Source organism: Manis javanica, chromosome 16 (assembly GCF_040802235.1).
Source record: "Manis javanica isolate MJ-LG chromosome 16, MJ_LKY, whole genome shotgun sequence".
NCBI lineage: Eukaryota > Metazoa > Chordata > Mammalia > Pholidota > Manidae > Manis > Manis javanica.
Genome location: NC_133171.1, coordinates 66,030,947 through 66,048,341, shown reverse-complemented (window position 1 = coordinate 66,048,341; position 17,395 = coordinate 66,030,947). Strand labels below are relative to the sequence as shown.

At 42.2% G+C, this 17,395-nt stretch overlaps 1 protein-coding gene and 1 long non-coding RNA gene across 6 annotated transcripts in view; both read left to right on the top strand.

The window, feature by feature from the left end:
- Window positions 1-17,395, top strand: part of LOC140846802 (uncharacterized) — a 477,545-nt gene that overhangs the window by 288,622 nt on the left and 171,528 nt on the right. The gene's annotated exons all lie outside the window — the stretch shown is intronic.
- Window positions 1-17,395, top strand: part of LOC108396294 (butyrophilin subfamily 1 member A1) — a 40,632-nt gene that overhangs the window by 4,331 nt on the left and 18,906 nt on the right. Inside the window, exons 3-7 of one of the 4 annotated variants that reach the window (XM_017659092.3) lie at window positions 1,717-1,998; window positions 9,713-9,880; window positions 10,314-10,331; window positions 10,427-10,453; window positions 11,973-12,148. In XM_017659092.3, coding sequence (XP_017514581.3) covers window positions 1,717-1,998; window positions 9,713-9,880; window positions 10,314-10,331; window positions 10,427-10,453; window positions 11,973-12,148 — 671 coding nt within the window. Of the gene's footprint in view, window positions 1-1,716; window positions 1,999-9,712; window positions 9,881-10,313; window positions 10,332-10,426; window positions 10,454-11,972; window positions 17,322-17,395 lie in introns of those variants that run through there. The other 3 variants (XM_036998527.2, XM_017659090.3, XM_073224085.1) reach the window with 3 other exon arrangements.

Here is a 17,395-nt window from a genome sequence, read left to right as displayed (position 1 = left end):
TTCTCTGAATAGTAATTGTAGTGAGAGGGACTGACATGTAAATAGATGATTTCATTAAAACATGATTAAGTACTAAGCCAGTTGACCCCAAAAAGAAAATGAGAATTTGGCCAAGAGGAATTTGGCATGACTTCAAAATACAAAGTGGCATTTAAATTGGGATTTGTAGGAGTTTATTAATAACAGCTTTAAGATAATGGCCTCACTCCAGGGGTCAATGTATTGAACATTAAAAGAAACTTTTGAAGACTGGAAAAACCTTTAAGACACATAAATCAATGGCATTTCAAGCCATCAGACCCATGGAAGTGAGGTTTGGGGACAGTGGGACCTTCCTGGGGAGCCTCAAATCGTAGCTGGTAGGAGACCCCGTTTTTGTTACACAGAAGGGCAACTTCGTATCTGATTAATACAAAATATGTGGAAGAAGGGGTTTCTCAAGCCTGGATGTCCTGACTGTTCACAGCAACACTGTATAGCTGATTTGTATCAGTTTGTATGTGACAGGAACCCTCTATCCTTTCCCTGTAAGCATGACCCTGGTTTGGCCTGGCCTGCTCTACTCTGAATTGACTTGTGGCAGAATTGTTTGTCTGTTTATTTTGTTTGTTTGTTTGGTTAATTGGCTGGCTGGTTTTGTCCTTCAGTCTGTTGTCGCATACTTGCCCTTATTGAATGCTATGGAATGTTCTGTAGAATTTTTTTCCTATTTACCATGGTGTTTTGAGTCTTATCCCACTTCAGAGTTTCAGAGAAGCTGTATGTCTGCAGCTCTCTTATACCTCTATTTTCTCTTTTAATGATAGAATAAGTTAGGAAGAGTCTGGAATCTTAAGACTTTTTATGATGTTCTGCTTACTCTGAGGAGGAGAGATTGATATCTTAAGGATCCTAGGAGCATATATCTCTTTCTAATATGTGGATGTTTTCAAGGGACTATAAGAAAATCACCTAAGTACCTGAGCCCCTGGGAGGTGAATATCTCTGAATTGGGGTAAGGGGTGGCTTTGTCCAATAGCTCTGCCCATTCTCCAAAAAGCCAGTAGCTCCTTATGATTATCAGACAGCTATGGTGATGTAAAGCCCTAAACCAGGAGAGAAGAAATTAGTCATCTTGAGGTTAAAAAGTTTCCTAAGACTCTGCCAGCCTGGCAGGTTTCTGTCCTTATTGTACTATTCTAGAGCTTCAGAAGCCAAAGCTACTGAGAAGTCCTCCCCAACTGAAAGTGAAATCCTAAACCTGCTTATTTCAGGTCAGAGTGGACACACTCATACAGACGTGAGAAAATTAACATCTCTAACTGAATGGATTAAACAAACATTTATTAGGAAGCATCTAGATGCTGGCTACTTTGATGAGGTCCATAGGTAGAGCACAGAAAGTACAATGTCATTTTTCCCCTTTGAGATCTCATAGTTTATTTGGCATATTGGTCTCCTGGTATTCTCCAGCATCAAAGTTTTCTTCCTTCCCTTCTTTCTTTCCTCCCTCCTTTCTTCTTTCTTTCTTCCTCTGTCCCTCCTGCTTTTCCTCCTTTCTGCCCTTCACAAAGGGGTGCTGCTGGAATGCATGAAATATGCATAATCAGTTTCTTTGGATGCTTGCCACTTGCTCCCTTCTCCCTCCACTCAGCTCTCATCATTTAAGAGTTAATCTAAGACACTTTGGCTAAGACACCATTGCCTTTTTAGCTAAGCCCTGGTCTCTCTCTCTAGGCCTGGGCTCTGAGCCCCTCATTGAAATGAAGGGCCACGAGGATGGGGGCATCCGACTGGAGTGCACTTCTGTAGGATGGTACCCAGAGCCCCATACAGTGTGGAGAGACCCTGATGGTGAGATCATGCCTACCCTGGAGGAGGATCATGTTCAGGACGCAGGTGGCCTCTTCATGGTCACCACGGCTGTGATCATCAGGGACCGCTCTGTGAGGAACATGGCCTGCTCTGTCAACAACACCCTGCTTGGCCAAGAGAAGGAAACTATGATTTTCATTCCAGGTTAGTTTCCTGCCCTCTGGAGGTTCATTATGTGGAGACAGGATCCTCAGCAGACAGACTGGAGCCAGGAACAAGGGTAAGAGGGTAGAGGCGTGGGTGGAAGGGGGTCAGTCCCTGAAGAGCTGGAAGCTAAAGCTGAGCTGAAGCCTTTCCCCTTGTCACAAGGGGAAAATCAAATAGTCTCAAAACACATGAGTAGGAACATCTTCTCTGAGGGTAAATCTGATAGATTTTTCCCTGTTCTGGTTCTTATCCTGCAGCAATTCTTAATCATTTAGAATACCTGTAAAATGTTGATACTGTTACGGGCAGGTGGCCATCTACACCCAGAGGTGCTGCCTGCTAAAACTCTCCCTTCATGCCTATGATTTCCTAAGGGACAGAGATAGGGGAATTCTCTATCTACAGACATTCATAAATTCATTCAACAAATACTTAACAAACATCACCAGTGTTCCAGGCACTGTTCCAGAAACTGAAGATAAATCAGTTAACAAAATATACAAAGATCCCTACCCTCATGGAACTCACATTCTACAGGGTTCAAAGAACAATAAATGAGATAATTAATAAATGAAATGAAATAATTATTTAAGCTGGAGATTATATCAGTCAGTGGTAAATACATAAAAAAGTCACAGGGGGAGAGGAGCCAAGATGACAGCGTGAGTAGAGCAGTGGAAGTCTCCTCCCAAAACCATATATATTTTTGGAAATACAACAAATACAACTATTCCTAAAAGAGAGACCAGAAGATATAGTACAACAGCCAGACTACATCTACATCTGCAAGAATCCAGCGCCTCACGAAGGGGGTAAGATACAAGCCGTGGCCCGGCGGGACCTGAGCGCCCCCTCACCCCAGATCCCTGGCAGGAGGAGAGGAGTCGGAGCGGGGAGGGAGAGGGAGCCCAGGACTGCTAAATACCCAGCCCTAGCCATCCACACCCAGAGCGCAGACACACAATGTGTGGTGTGCTGGATACTAGGGAAATGGGACAGTAAAACCTGTGAGTGGGTCCCCGCAGCCAGTGCCCCTGGGACAAAAGAAAAGCGAGTGCTCTTTGAAAGTCTTAAAGGGACAGGGCCCTCATGGCTCGATGGAAGTGTCCCTGCACACTCAGCCCAGCAGCTGGGAATCCCAGGGAACTCCGGGCACCCTAAGCCCCTGGGCAGCAGCACAGCTTGGACGCCCCTCACGGCAATAAACAGCCTCCTGCCTGTTCTCCCTCCAGCGCAGCCCTGCCATAGCGGAGCAGCAGCCTGAAGCTGGCCATGCCCACAGCAGCCGTGCACAGCTCCACAGCAACCCGGGCAAGAATCACACTGTTCACCATGTAAGAACTTATTCACTATGTAAGAACTTGTTCACCATGTAAAAACTTGTTCGTTACGCTTCAGAAGATTGGAGACTGTTGAGAATTAGGCTTGGGGTTGATTAATGATTGTGCATTGAGTCCCCTATATAGAATTTTATTGTTGTTAACAACCATATGATCAACAAATATGAGAGATGCCCTCTCAAAAAAAAAAATAATAATCAGAAAGCCCGTCTGTGTGCAACTGCCCAGCACAAGCCGCTAGGGGTCGCCATTCTCACAGGAGAGGAAGGCCACAAACTAGCAAGAAGGGATGTTCTCCCAGCTGACACACATGCAAACTCTCCACAACTACCTCTATTGCCATGAAAAGGCAGAAGAATTTGATCCAGACCAGAATCACACAGACATCCTCCCCTGAGAAAGAACCTGGGGAGATAGACCTAACCAATCTTCCTGAAAAAGAATTCAAAATGAAGATCATAACCATGCTGATGGAGCTGCAGAAAAAAATGCAATTGCTAACTGACAAAGTAGGGAGGGAGACTACAGAAATAAAATAGGACTTAAAAGCAGAATGGATGAGATGCAAGAGGCCATTAATGGCACAGAAACCAGAGAACAGGAACGCATAGAAGCTGAAGCAGAGACAGAGAAAAGGATCTCCAGGAATGAAACGATATTAAGAGAACTGTGTGACCAATCCAAAAGGAACAATATCCGTATTATAGGGGTACCAGAAGAAGAAGAAGAGAGAAACAGGGATAGAAAGTGTATTTGAAGAAATAATTGCTGAAAACTTCCCCAGACTGGTGGAGGAAATAATTGCTCAGACCATGGAAACACACAGAACTCCCACAAGAAGGGACCCAAGGAGGACAACACCAAGACACATAATAATTAAAATGGCAAAGATCAAGGACAAGGACAGAGTTTTAAAGGCAGCTAGAGAGAGGAATAAGGTCACCTACAAAGGAAAACCCATTAGGCTATCAGACTTCTCAACAGAAACCTTACAGGCCAGAAGAGAATGGCATATATATTCAAAGTGATGAAACAGAAGGGCCTTGAACCAAGGATACTGTATCCAGCACGATTATCATTTAAACATGAAGGAGGGATTAAACAATACCCAGACAAGCTAAAGTTGAGGGAATTTGTCTCCCACAAACCACCTCTACAGGGTATTTTAGAGGGACTGCTCTACATGGGAGCACTCCTAAGACTAAATAAATGTCACCAGAGAAAATAAAATCACAGCAAGAAAGCAGACCAACCAAATACTAACTAAAGGCAAAAAATAAAATCAGCTACTCAAAAAAGCAGTCAAAGGAAACACAAAAGAGCACAGAATAAAACACCTAACATATAAAGAATGGAGGAGGAAGAATAAGAAGGGAGAAAAATAAAGAATGACCAGACAGTGTTTAAAATAGCTCCATAAGCAAGTTAACTTAGATGGCTAGATAGTAAAGAAGCTACCCTTGAACCTTTGGTAACCATGAATCTAAAGCCTGCAATGGCAATAAGTACATATCTTTCAATAGTCACCCTAAATGTAAATGGACTGAATGCACCAATCAAAAGACACAGAGTAAGAGAATGGATAAAAAAGCAAGACCCATCTATGGTGATTACAAGAGACTCACCTCAAACCCAAAGACATGCACAGACTAAAAGTCAAGGAATGGAAAAAGATATTCCATGCAAACAACAGGGAAAAAACAGGTGTTGCAGTACTAGTATCAGACAAAATAGATTTCAAAACAAAGAAAGTAACAAGAGATAAAGAAGGACATTACATAATGATAAAGGGGTCAGTCCAACAAGAGGATATAACCATTATAAATATGTATGCACTCAATACAGGAGCACTAGCATATGTAAAATAAATACTAACAGAATTAAAGGAGAAAATAGAATGCAATGCATTCATTTTAGGAGACTTCAACACACCACTCACTCCAAAGGATAGATCCACCAGACAGAAAATAAGTAAGGACACAGAGCCTCTGAACAACACAATAGAACAGATGGACCTCATAGACATCTACAGAACTCTACATCCAAAATCAACAGGATACACATTCTTCTCAAGTGCACATGGAACATTCTCCAGAATAGACCACATACTAGACCACGAAAAGAGCCTAAGTAAATTCAAAAAGATTAAAATTCTACCAACCAGCTTTTCAGACCACAAAGTATAAAACCAGAAATAAATTGTACAAGGAAAACAAAAAGGCTCACAAACACATGGAGGCTTAACAACATGCTCCTAAGTAATCAATGGATCAATGACCAAATTAAAATAGAGATCAAGCAATATATGGAAACAAATGACAACAACAACACAAAGCCCCAACTTCTGTGGAAAGCAGCAAAAGCAGTCTTAAGAGGAAAGTATATAGCAATCCAGGCATATTTAAAGAAAGAAGAACAATCCCAAATTGTTCAAAATTATCAAAATTGGAAAAAGAAGAACAAATGAGGTCTAAAGTCAGCAGAAGAAGGGACGTAATAAAGATCAGAGAAGAAATAATTAAAATTGAAAAGAATAAAACAATAGAAAAAAATCAGTGAAACCAAGAGCTTGTTCTTTGAGAAAATAAACAAAATAGATAAGCCTCTAGCCAAACTTATTAAGAGAAAAAGAAAATCAACACGCATCAACAGAATCAGAAATGAGAATGGAAAAATCATGACAGACTCCACAGAAATATAAAGAATTATTAGATAATGCTATGAAAACCTATATGCTAACAAGCAGGAAAATCTAGAAGAAATGGACAACTTCCTAGAAAAATACAACCTTCCATGACTGACCCAGAAAGAAACAGAAAATCTAAACAGACCAATTACCAGCAATGAAATTGAAGTGGTAATCAAAAAACTACCCAAGAACAAAACCCCCGGGCCAGATGGATTTACCTTGTAATTTTAGCAGACATACAGAGAAGAAATAATACCCATTCTCCTTAAAGTATTCCAAAAAATAGAAGAAGAGGGAATACTCCCAAACTCATTCTATGAAGCCAACATCACCCTAATACCAAAACCAGGCAAAGACCCCACTAAAAAAGAAAATTACAGATGAATATCCCTGATGAACATAGATGCAAAAATACTCAACAAAATATTAGCAAACCAAATTCAAAAATACATCAAAAGAATCATACACCATGACCAAGTGTGATTCATCCCAGGGATGCAAGGATGGTACAACATTCAAAAATCCATCAAAATCATCCACCACATCAACAAAAAGAAAGATAAAAACCACATGATCATCTCCATAGATGCTGAAAAAGCATTCGATAAAATTCAACATCCATTCATGATAAAAACTCTCAACAAAATGGGTATAGAGGCCAAGTTCCTCAACATAATAAAGGCCATATATGATAAACCCACAGCCAACATCATACTGAACAGCAAGAGGCTGAAAGCTTTTCCTCTGAGATTGGGAAAAAGACAGGGATGCCCACTCTCCCCACTGTTATTCAACATAATACTGTTGGTCCTAGCCACAGCTATTAGACAAGCAAAGAAATACAAGGAATCCAGATTGGTAAAGAAGTTAAACTGTCACTATTTGCAGATGACATGATATTGTACATAAAAAACCCTAAAGAATCCACTCCAAAACTACTAGATCTAATATGTGAATTCAGCAAAGTTTCAGGATACAAAATTAATACACAGAAATCTGTGGCTTTCCTATATGCTAATAATGAACTAATAGAAAGAGAAATCAGGAAAACAATTCCATTCACAATGGCATCAAAAAGAATAAAATACCTAGGAATAAACCTAACCAAGGAAGTGAAAGACCTATACCCTGAAAACTACAGGACACTCTTAAGAGAAATTAAAGAAGACACTAACAAATGGAAACCCGTGCCATGCTCTTGGCTAGGAAGAATTAATATAGTCAAAATGGCATTCCTACCCAAAACAATATACAGATTCAAAGCAATCCCTATCAAATTACCAACAGCATTCTTCAATGAACTGGAACAAATAGTTCAAAAATTCATATGGAACCACCAAGGACCCCAAATAGCCAAAACAATCCTGAGAAGGAAGAATAAAGTGGGGGGGATCTCACCCTCCAACTTCAAGCTCTACTACAAAGGCATAGTAATCAAGACAATTTGGTACTGGCACAAGAACAGAACCATAGACCAGTGGAACAGAATAGAGACTCCAGACATTAACCCAAACATATATGGTCAATTAATATACGATAAAGGAGCCATGGACATACAGTCAGGAAATGACAGCCTCTCAACAATTGGTGCTGGAAAAACTGGACAGCTACATGTAAGAGAATGAAACTAGACCATTGTCTATCCCCATACACAAAAGTAAATTTGAAATGGATCAAAGACCTGAATGTAAGTCATAAAACCATAAAACTGTTAGAAGAAAACATAGGCAAAAATCTCTTGGACACAAACATGAGTGACTTCTTCATGAACATATCTCCCCGGGTAAGGGAAACAAAGCAAAAATGAACAAGTGGGACTATATCAAGCTGAAAAGCTTCTGTACAGCAATCAATAGAACAAAAAGGCATCCTAAAGTATGGGAGAATATATTCATAAATGACAGATCCAATAAAGGGTTGACATTCAAATATATATAGAGCTCACTCACCTCAACACACATAAAGCAAATAATCCAATTAAAAAATGGGCAGAGGAGCTGAACAGACAGTTCTCCAAAGAAGAAATTCAGATGGCAAACAGACACATGAAAAGGTGCTCCACATCGCTTGTCATCAGAGAAATGCAAATTAAAACCACAATGAGATATCACCTCACACCAGTAAGGATCACCACCATCCAAAAGACAAACAACAACAAATGTTGGCAAGGTTGTGGAGAAAGGAGAACCCTCCTACACTGCTGGTGGGAATGTAAATTAGTTCAACCATTGTGGCAAGCAATATGGCGGTTCCTCAGAAAGCTCAAAATAGGAATAGCATTTGACCCAGGAATTCCACTTCTAGGAATTTACCCTAAGAATACAGCATCCCAGTTTGAAAAAGACATATGCACCCCTATGTTTATTGCAGCACTATTTACAATAGCCAAGAAATGGAAGCAACCTAAGCGTCCATCAGTAGATGAATGGATAAAGAAGATGTGGTACATATACACAATGGAATATTATTCAGCCATAAGAAGAAAACAAATCCTACCATTTGCAACAACATGGATCGAGCTAGTGAAATAAGCCAGGCGGAGAAAGACAAGTACCAAATGATTTCACTCATATGTGGAGTATAAGAACAAAGAAAAACTGAAGGAACAAAACAGCAGCAGAATCACAGAACCCAAGAATGGACTAACAGTTACCAAAGGGAAAGGGACTGGGGAGGATGGGTGGGAAGGGAAGGATAAGGGTGGGGAATAAGAAAGGGGGCCTTACGATTAGCATGTATAATGTGTGTGGGGGGACACGGGGAGGGCTGTGCAACACAGACAAGGCAAGTAGTGATTCTATAGCATCTTACTACGCTGATGGACAGTGACTGTAATGGGGTTTGTGGGGGTGACTTGGTGAAGGGGGGAGCCTAGTAAACATAATATTCTTCATGTAACCATAGATTAATGATACCAAAAAAAAAAAAGAGTCACAGGAAGGGATAGTAAATGTTAGGGGCATGGGAGAGTTATAATTATAAATAGTATAGTTGGGGAAGGCTTCATTGAAAAGATGGTGGTTGAGCAAGTGAGGAATGAGCTGTACAGATATTTGAGGACTAAGCAATCCAGGTAGAAGGATAAGCACATACAAATGGCCTGAGGCAGGAACATATCTGGCCATTTCAAGGAGTCCCAAAAGGCCGGTGTGGCTGGAGTAGACTGAGTGCAGGAATAGTTGGAGGAAATAAATTCAGGGATATAATAGGTCCAGATTGTATAGGACAATGTAGGCCACAAATGGGCTTTGACTTTTAGTCTGGGTGAGATAGGAAACACTGCAGGGTTTTGAGCAGAGAAACAATACGATCTCACTTAAGCTGCTGTGCTGATGATAGACTGGAGAGGGTAAGGGCAGAAGCAGGGGTGAGGGAATTGTCACAGTCCAGGCAAAAAGGGATGCTGGCTTGTACTGGGGTGATGCTATGGTAATTCAGCTGGTTAGCTTTTATTCACCCTAGTCTTTCCCATGGTGACTCCACATGTTTCTGCTTTTGTGTCTCCTGGGCTCCCAACTCCGAACTAGGTCAGAGTCAGTCCCTTTCCCTACCTGGGGTTTTTGAGAGGGAAGCTGCTGGAGCAGCGACCCGAGGGAGCATGTCAGATGTTCTTCCTGAGGGGCGCTCTCATCCTGGGTCTCCTTTTTCTCAGTAAATGGAACATTTCTGGCTCCCTTTTCAGAACCCTTCATTCCCAGAACATTTCCCTGGATAGTGGTCCTGGCTGCCATCCTGCTTGCTGTGCTTCTTCTCATTGCTGGGAGCACCTGTCTCATCAAGAAGCTACACAGGGAAAAAGAGGTTCTGTCAGTGGAAAAAGAAGTTGAAAATGAAGAGAAAGAAATTGCACGTAAGAACTGGGGAAAGAACATGTGGTAAAAGAGAAAGAACATCAGATAAAAGGTAAAAGAGTAGAAGGACAGCTCATTGTCTTACCAAGGACACAGCTCTGATAGCTAGAAGCCTAGAAAACAGGAAATGAACAGAGACAGCAGCAAGAGCTTGGAACTCTCATTCCTAGTACTTAATCCCTCAGAGCTTGTTTTCTAACATTCTGCAAATATTGCATCTGTTCACCTGGCTACATACAGCACTGTATTGTTGAACAAAAGCGATCCTAAATAAGTACTGGGAATATCCAGTCACCTGATCTTCTGTCATTTCTGGTGTTTTGACAATTCCATAGACAAGGGAGTAAGGACAATGGTGGTCATAGAAAGAGTCAAACTCAAATTCTTAGTTCTTCTATTGGGGACATTTATTTGTGTCTGTTTATTTTTCAGAGCAACTTCAAGAATTGCGTAAGTTTGGCATTTCCTGAACTACTCCATGCAGTCTGTATTCTGCTCAGTTAGCTGTTATCTTGAGAAGCTCACCTCTGTCTGTCCCATTGCAGGATGGAGAAGAACACTCTTACATGCTGGTGAGTGCTTCTGACATTTCCTCAGATCCCAAGCTTTCTCCCCACTAGCCAGCCAACTGGATGTTAGAGAAGATGAACAAGGGGGTACAAGGCTGGCTGGGAGGCAACCTAGAGTTGGAGTTGGTCTATTAGCAGTATCCCACTCAGTGCTAGACCCCAGCTTTTCTGTCAGGGGATCCCCACAGAAGCTTTTTTTCAATTCTATGGCTTACTTCCTACAAACAACCCTTTCTTTTTAGAATAATTTAGTCCATGATTACCAGAGGTCTTCACACATAGTGAACCTCCCGCAAGTTTTAGTTGCTGATGCTCTTTGGATCCTGAATTAATTTGGGAGAAGAAAATACTGGCTTAGCTATTTATAACCTGAAAGATAGTATAGACTCTGCACAGTTGAAGAACCAGGTGTGGGAAAGGCAATAAGCTTCTCCAAGCCTGTCTCAAGGGTATACAAATAGATGGCTAGAAATGCCTTCCTGCTCCACAAGAGTGCTATAGATAGCAATCTGTATACAGCCTTCGAGGGGAAGGGATTTAGGCAAATGGGAGTGCACAGAGTCCCATTTCCTCGTCTTAGTGAGCACTTTGCATTTCATGATTTTTCACCTTCTGCTCAAAAGCACCAAAGAATGCAGTCTTTACTAGATACCATGGTACTTGGATCTTTCCTCTTTCGGTGAATTTCAGAACTGTCACAGGCACGTCAACTTGGGGAAAAAAGTAAATCACTTTAACATAATAGAAATGTAGATTAGCAAATAATAACAACTATAGATGGGAAGGGAGAGGTCCACATAATGTGAGGGGTCTGAAGCATTTCCTATGTCCAGGGAGGTCATGGCTTTCGACTTCAGATCCTTCTTGTCTGAACCCAGACTGGATGGAAATAGTTCCCCTGCTTTTTGCCAAACACACTTCCCAGGCAGTAGGTTGATTTTTGTGGACGTGATCCACCTTTTTTCACTCTTGGAAGGGTGCCCTTGTTAGTTATTTAAATCAGTTGTCACCTGATTAAACTGATGGAACACAGAGGATCAAAAGGGACCCTTTACTGCCCAGAATCTGTGTAGGGAGAAATTGGCCTTAATCACTTCATTGGGATGTGGGGAGGGGATAGGGCCTCTTTGCTATTTTAAGCCAAGTTGGAAAGTTTCTAACTAAAGAGAGTACCAGAGATCATATATCTTGAATAGAAAAGGGGTTAGATCTGAGAATGTTGCAAGAAAGTGGGAGCCATTAGCTTCAGCTCATCTACTAAACATTCTACATTTCTTAGAGTCCCAGGTTTCTTCTACCTGAGGCAGTACTCCTGTCACTCAAGAGGTAGGAGTGCAGCCTTAGTAATTCTCAGTCTTGAGCTGCCTGGAATCTGGGTCAAGGAGCCTTCATGGAAAAGGCTGCCACATGGGGATTCCCCCACCAGCTTTCTGGGACTTCTCTGGGAACCAGAAATCACACAATCTCCTGAGACTCCATGCCTAAATCTAAACCAGGCCTAAACCCAATGCTTCCTCTGCAGCTGATGTGATCCTGGATCCAGACACTGCTCATCCTGAGCTCTTCCTGTCAGAGGACCGACGATGTGTGAGACGGGGCCCCTCCAGGCAGAGCGTGCCTGACAACCCAGAGAGATTCAACTGTCAGCCTTCTGTCCTGGGCCTGCCGAGCTTCTCCTCAGGAAGACATTACTGGGAGGTAGAGGTCGAAAACATGATGGTGTGGGCTGTGGGGATTTGTAGAGACAGTGTTGAGAGGAAAGGGGAGGCACTACTGGTTCCTCAGAATGGCTTCTGGACCCTGGAGATGTTCGGAAACCAGTACAGGGTCCTGTCCTGTCCTGAAAAGATTCTCCCCCTGAAAGAGCGCCTTCACCGGGTGGGCGTCTTCCTGGACTATGAAGCTGGAGATGTCTCCTTCTATAACCTGAGGGATAGATCACACCTCTATACGTGTCCCCGCTCACTGTTCTCTGGGCCCCTGAGGCCCTTCTTTAGGCTGGGGTCTGATGACAGCCCCCTGTTCATCTGCCCAGCATTTACAGGGGCCCAGGGAGTCCTGGTGCCTGAGGGAGGCCTGATCCTTCACAGTGTAGGGGCTCACAACAGCCACTAGGACCAATTTCCTGGTCTCAGAGCCACATAGAAAAATCCTGGCCATCTCTACTACCACAGCACAGTGCCCCCTGGAGTAAATTGGCCCTCCTTCCCTCTGGTCACAAAAGACAACTCCCACCAGAGGCCCTCACACTTCCTCAGGACCCAGCCCCATCTCTCCCTCATTAGGCTGCTGCTTTAGTAACCCATTTGCATGTAACCATGGAGCAGCATCCAGTCTCAGGGTAACTAGTGCTGCCATAAGGCTCCCAACCAAGAATAAAGTGTGAGAAAGTGACAGAAAGAAAACCTGCTGCTTTGACACTAGAGTGACTCATTCAGCCTGAGACTCCAGTTGACATCAGACACTATGGACTCTGGGGTGAGGGCAACAGGACACACTAAGATGTAAGCAGGGAGTGGAAACCACAACTGATTTGGAGGAAGCAAGACCAGAAAGCTGGGAGGGGGCCAATTCTGTGGACATGGGTAAGCCCAACTCTTAACAGCCAAGGGGTCCCAAAGGCTAATGGTTCCACCTATACCACCACACCGAAGATTGCCAAACACGGTAATGCTCTCCAGGCCTAGCACTGGAATGAAGAAGGATGGAGGACAAGGTACATCTGGGTCTGGCCTGGATCAGGTGTCCCTGCAATTAACAAGGTGTCACTACTCAGTTATTGAGAATGGCCTAAGGCTTAAGGTCCCAGCTGAGTAGGTGAGTACTGGACTGAGTGGATCACAAGGTTCAGGTTAAGTGGGGAGAATGCTAGTTTTAAACACTTAAAAATTGTCGAGGACTGTAAAGAGCTTCTGCTTACTGGATTATATTTGTCAATATTTATGACAGTAGAGATTGAAACTGAAATTCTGTTAAATGTATTTATTAATTTATATTAAAATAGCAATAACAAACCAATTATAAGTTAATATAAAAATATTTTATGAAAAATAACTAGTTTCTAAAACAAAATAAATTTTGTTCAGAGTGTGGCTTTCTTGAACATTTTCATAAATGTGATGTCCGGCTTACTGGAAGATGGCTAGATCCTCACATCTGCCTCTGTATTCAGTGTTCGGATATCACAGGTCCCATAGTCTCTAGAAAATTTCACTGAACACTAGTGAGAGAATGAGAGCAAAAACAACAAACAATGTCTTAGTGTTATTATTAGGGAAATAGTATTTGCCTTGTGGATTCCTTAAAAGTGTAACAGGGACCTCCCAGAAATCTGAAAACCATGTTTTGAGAAGCAGGATAGAGGATCCTGTAACTGAGTCAGTATCGAAAATAGCCTAAATGGTAGTGTTTAGGATAATTCGATAATTAAGTAATCCAGTTGTAAAAAGTGGAAAAAAGTGGTGTGGAAAATAAAGTATTTAAAATCTCTAAAATTTTCTTACTGTAGTTACAAATGGGCACATTCTGGAAAGAACCAGGAACACTGAAATATCTGACTTGTTAAGATGGAAGACTGAATTATGTATGTGTATGTGTTGTTTTTATTTTTGGTGTTATATTATTTGAACAGTTTTCACTAAAAGCACCAGACTGAGTTGGGAAGGTAATGCTGCTAATTACTGGCTGTATTAATCTTAAGCAAATTATAGCTTTTCAGTGTTTCAGTATCATGGAAAATAAGGCTTCAAGTGGGTTGTATCTCTTTTATTATAGTTCATGAATGCTTTCACTTAAGCTGTATATATATGTTTTCACAACAGATATCTTTATCCATGATGATTTAGTGAAGCCTAGCAAGTTAAGGTGATATTTTTTTGTTCAAGGAAAATAGAGTTTTCATTCATACTTTTTTTGATACCTAATGCCTCTCTTTAAGGTGCCTTTCAAACTTAAAATGAAAATGTTTTAAGTATTTACTGAAGCTAGACATGAACCCAATCCTATACTAGCCACTACAGGATCATCATAATAGTATAAAACTTGGCCCTTCCCTCCTCTTTCAGTCTTTCATTCCTATTTGTACTTATTTGTTTACTCTAAAAGAATTTCACTCTTTGATGTGTCAACTGTGTAATGTGTGGTTCCATGAAGGAAATAAGCAGGGTGATGTTATGGAGAGGAGTTGTCGGGGAGGGAGGGTTACTTCAGATGGCAAAGGTAGAGAGGGCCTCCTGGAGGAAGTGATGGGTTTTCTGAGACTTGAGAACTAGGAAAGAACCAGCCCTGTGAGAGCTGAGAGACAGCTGCTGAGCAGAGGGAACAAGGCACACGAGTCCCCAGGCAGGAATAAACTAACTAGTTGAAGTAACATAAAGAGGCTCCTACAGTCAGAGCAGAGACTGAGAACAGGACAGGCAGGACACTGACCAAAGGAGACCCTCTGGGACCTCATAGCAAAGTGCTGAGAATCAAACAGAAGCAGTATTATGAAAAAACTAAAGCTCACATGAACAGAAAATGTCTGTAGTTACCCAAATGTGATTTTTTTTACTTCCTCTTCCCAGAAGGATTCCTCATTCTTAACAGCACAAGGAATTTGATTTTCCATAATTGCCTTCTTTTTCCTGGGGTTGAAGGCTAGGGGTGAAATGGAGTAGAGTATGGAGAAAAGGAGAATGGGCCCCAGGGACTCTTCTCTCCTTTTGGTGTCACCAGTCAAGCCTTGTATACTGATCTCAGCCCTCAGTGGCTCTCAGTTCCCCAGATACAGCAAAATTGCTTAGTATCTAAAGCCAAAAGGGACTTCCTACATATTTCTAAGAACACAAACAGAAATTAAAAAAGGATTCCTTGTTCATGATTTATTGATAATTTTTCAGTAATCAAGTGTTCACAGAAGGGAGCAGTCACTCCACTGTATGCTTCATGAACACATTCCATCCTCCTTCCCACATCTTTAACTCAAATCTTAATTGGTTGACTTCTGTTTATTTTCCAAAGAAACTCATTAAAGATTTCAGAGAATTCTGAGATTTCCCCCCATAAGCAAGCCTTTGTATCTCTTATAAAACCTCTCTTTTATTGCAGAATGGAAAAAGTACTACTATATTCAGGTCAGTGGCTCTTCATTTCTCTGGGACACTGAGCTCCTACCTCCATGGATTCAAAGCCTCAGGATACACAGAAATGAAAAATACTGACAGCAGTTTAGTGATGAGGATGGAGAGAAGAGAGATGGTGTAAACTGCTTCAATATTCTCCTTCCCCAATTAACTTCAAGGCACACTAATCTGTAGCTGATAATAAGGAAGTTGGTATGGGGGCGAGCAGGGTGGATAGGGGTTAGGGGTTGGGACCACTAGGGGCAAAGATCAGTGAACAGGTTAGAAAAGGTCTTCTGAGGATACCTGACAATCCCTAGCATGGGTCTCAATTCTCTGGATAAAAAGTTGCTTTCTAAATCTGTCACATTTACTAACTCTCAGTCTCCTCTCCTCTTCCCTTGCCACCTCCATCTCTCTCTCAGTGGTCAACTGAATACACTTTATTATTCACCCTAGAAGATCTTCAGCCATTGAGGGACTGAACTGTGGTAAATCTTATTTTCTCATTCCTCTGTGACATTATAAATTGGGTAGTTTCCAGTTCCACACACTGTCAGAGAATCCCTAGCAAGAGTGAGTCCCAGGTGCCCACAGCAGTAAGCCAGATACTATCACACCCTTTATTGGCTCTCTGCTGTCTCATGTCCTCACCTTCATTCACAGGGTTTCTGTGATCACCACCAAATAAATTGTATTCAAATCAGTGTTTCAGAGTCTTCTTCTGGGGAACTCAAGCTAGGATAAGATCTGGTAGGAGAGCATAGAGTGACAGCTATAATAGGAAGAAAGCAAGGTGAAGCCAGACCAATAATGAATTCATGGCCTGCTCCTAAAATTTCTAAATTCTGTACTTTCAGTGTTGTCTAAAGCCTGTCCTCTAGAGGCTGAACATTGCCCTATTTCGGAGGGCTCTTTCCCACTAGGTAAGAGGAAGAGAGGCTGCAATGGTGTAGATTCTGGGAAGAACTCAAGTGGCTCACACAACCCTGGTCACTTCCCTGAAGCCTCCTATTTTCTCCTTGCTCTATCTAACCTCACTTTACAGACTAAAGTTCCCTGTCTACCCCTCTTCTGTGTTCTAAGAACTCTCCACTAGTGCTTTTTGGAAGTCTTAAAGGGGCAGGACAGGACACTTAGCCCAGAGGCAGGGAATCTGGGGATCTCTGGGCACTCTAACCCCCTGGGCAACAGGGAGCACAGAGGCCCATTACGGAGATAAAGAGCCTCCCGGCCGCTCCCCCTCCAATGGGGCTCCACCATTTTGGAGGAGCAGCCCCAGCCATGCCACGCCCACAGCAACAGTGGAGATAAACTCCATAGCAAACGGGCAGGTAGCAGGAACCCTGTCTGTGCACAGCTGCCAAGCATGAGCCACTAGAGGTCTCTATTCTCCCAGGAGAGGAAGGCCACAAGCCAACAAGAAGGAAAGCTCTTCCAGCTGTCACTCGTACCAGCTCTGCAAACTATCTCTATCACCATGAAAAGGCAAAACTACAGGCAGACAAAGATCACAGACAACACCTGAGAAGGAGACAGACCTAACCAGTCCTCCTGAAAAAGAATTCAAAATAAAAATCATGAACATGCTGACAGAGATGCAGAGAAAAATGCAAGAGCAATGGGACGAGATGCAGAGAAAAATGCAAGAGCAATGGGATGAAGTCTGGAGGGAGATCACAGATGTCAGGAAGGAGATCACAGAAGTGAAACAATCCCTGGAAGGATTTATAAGCAGAATGGATAAGATGCAAGAGGCCATTGAAGGAATAGAAACCAGAGAACAGGAACATATAGAAGCTGACATAGAGAGAGATAAAAGGATCTCCAGGAATGAAACAAC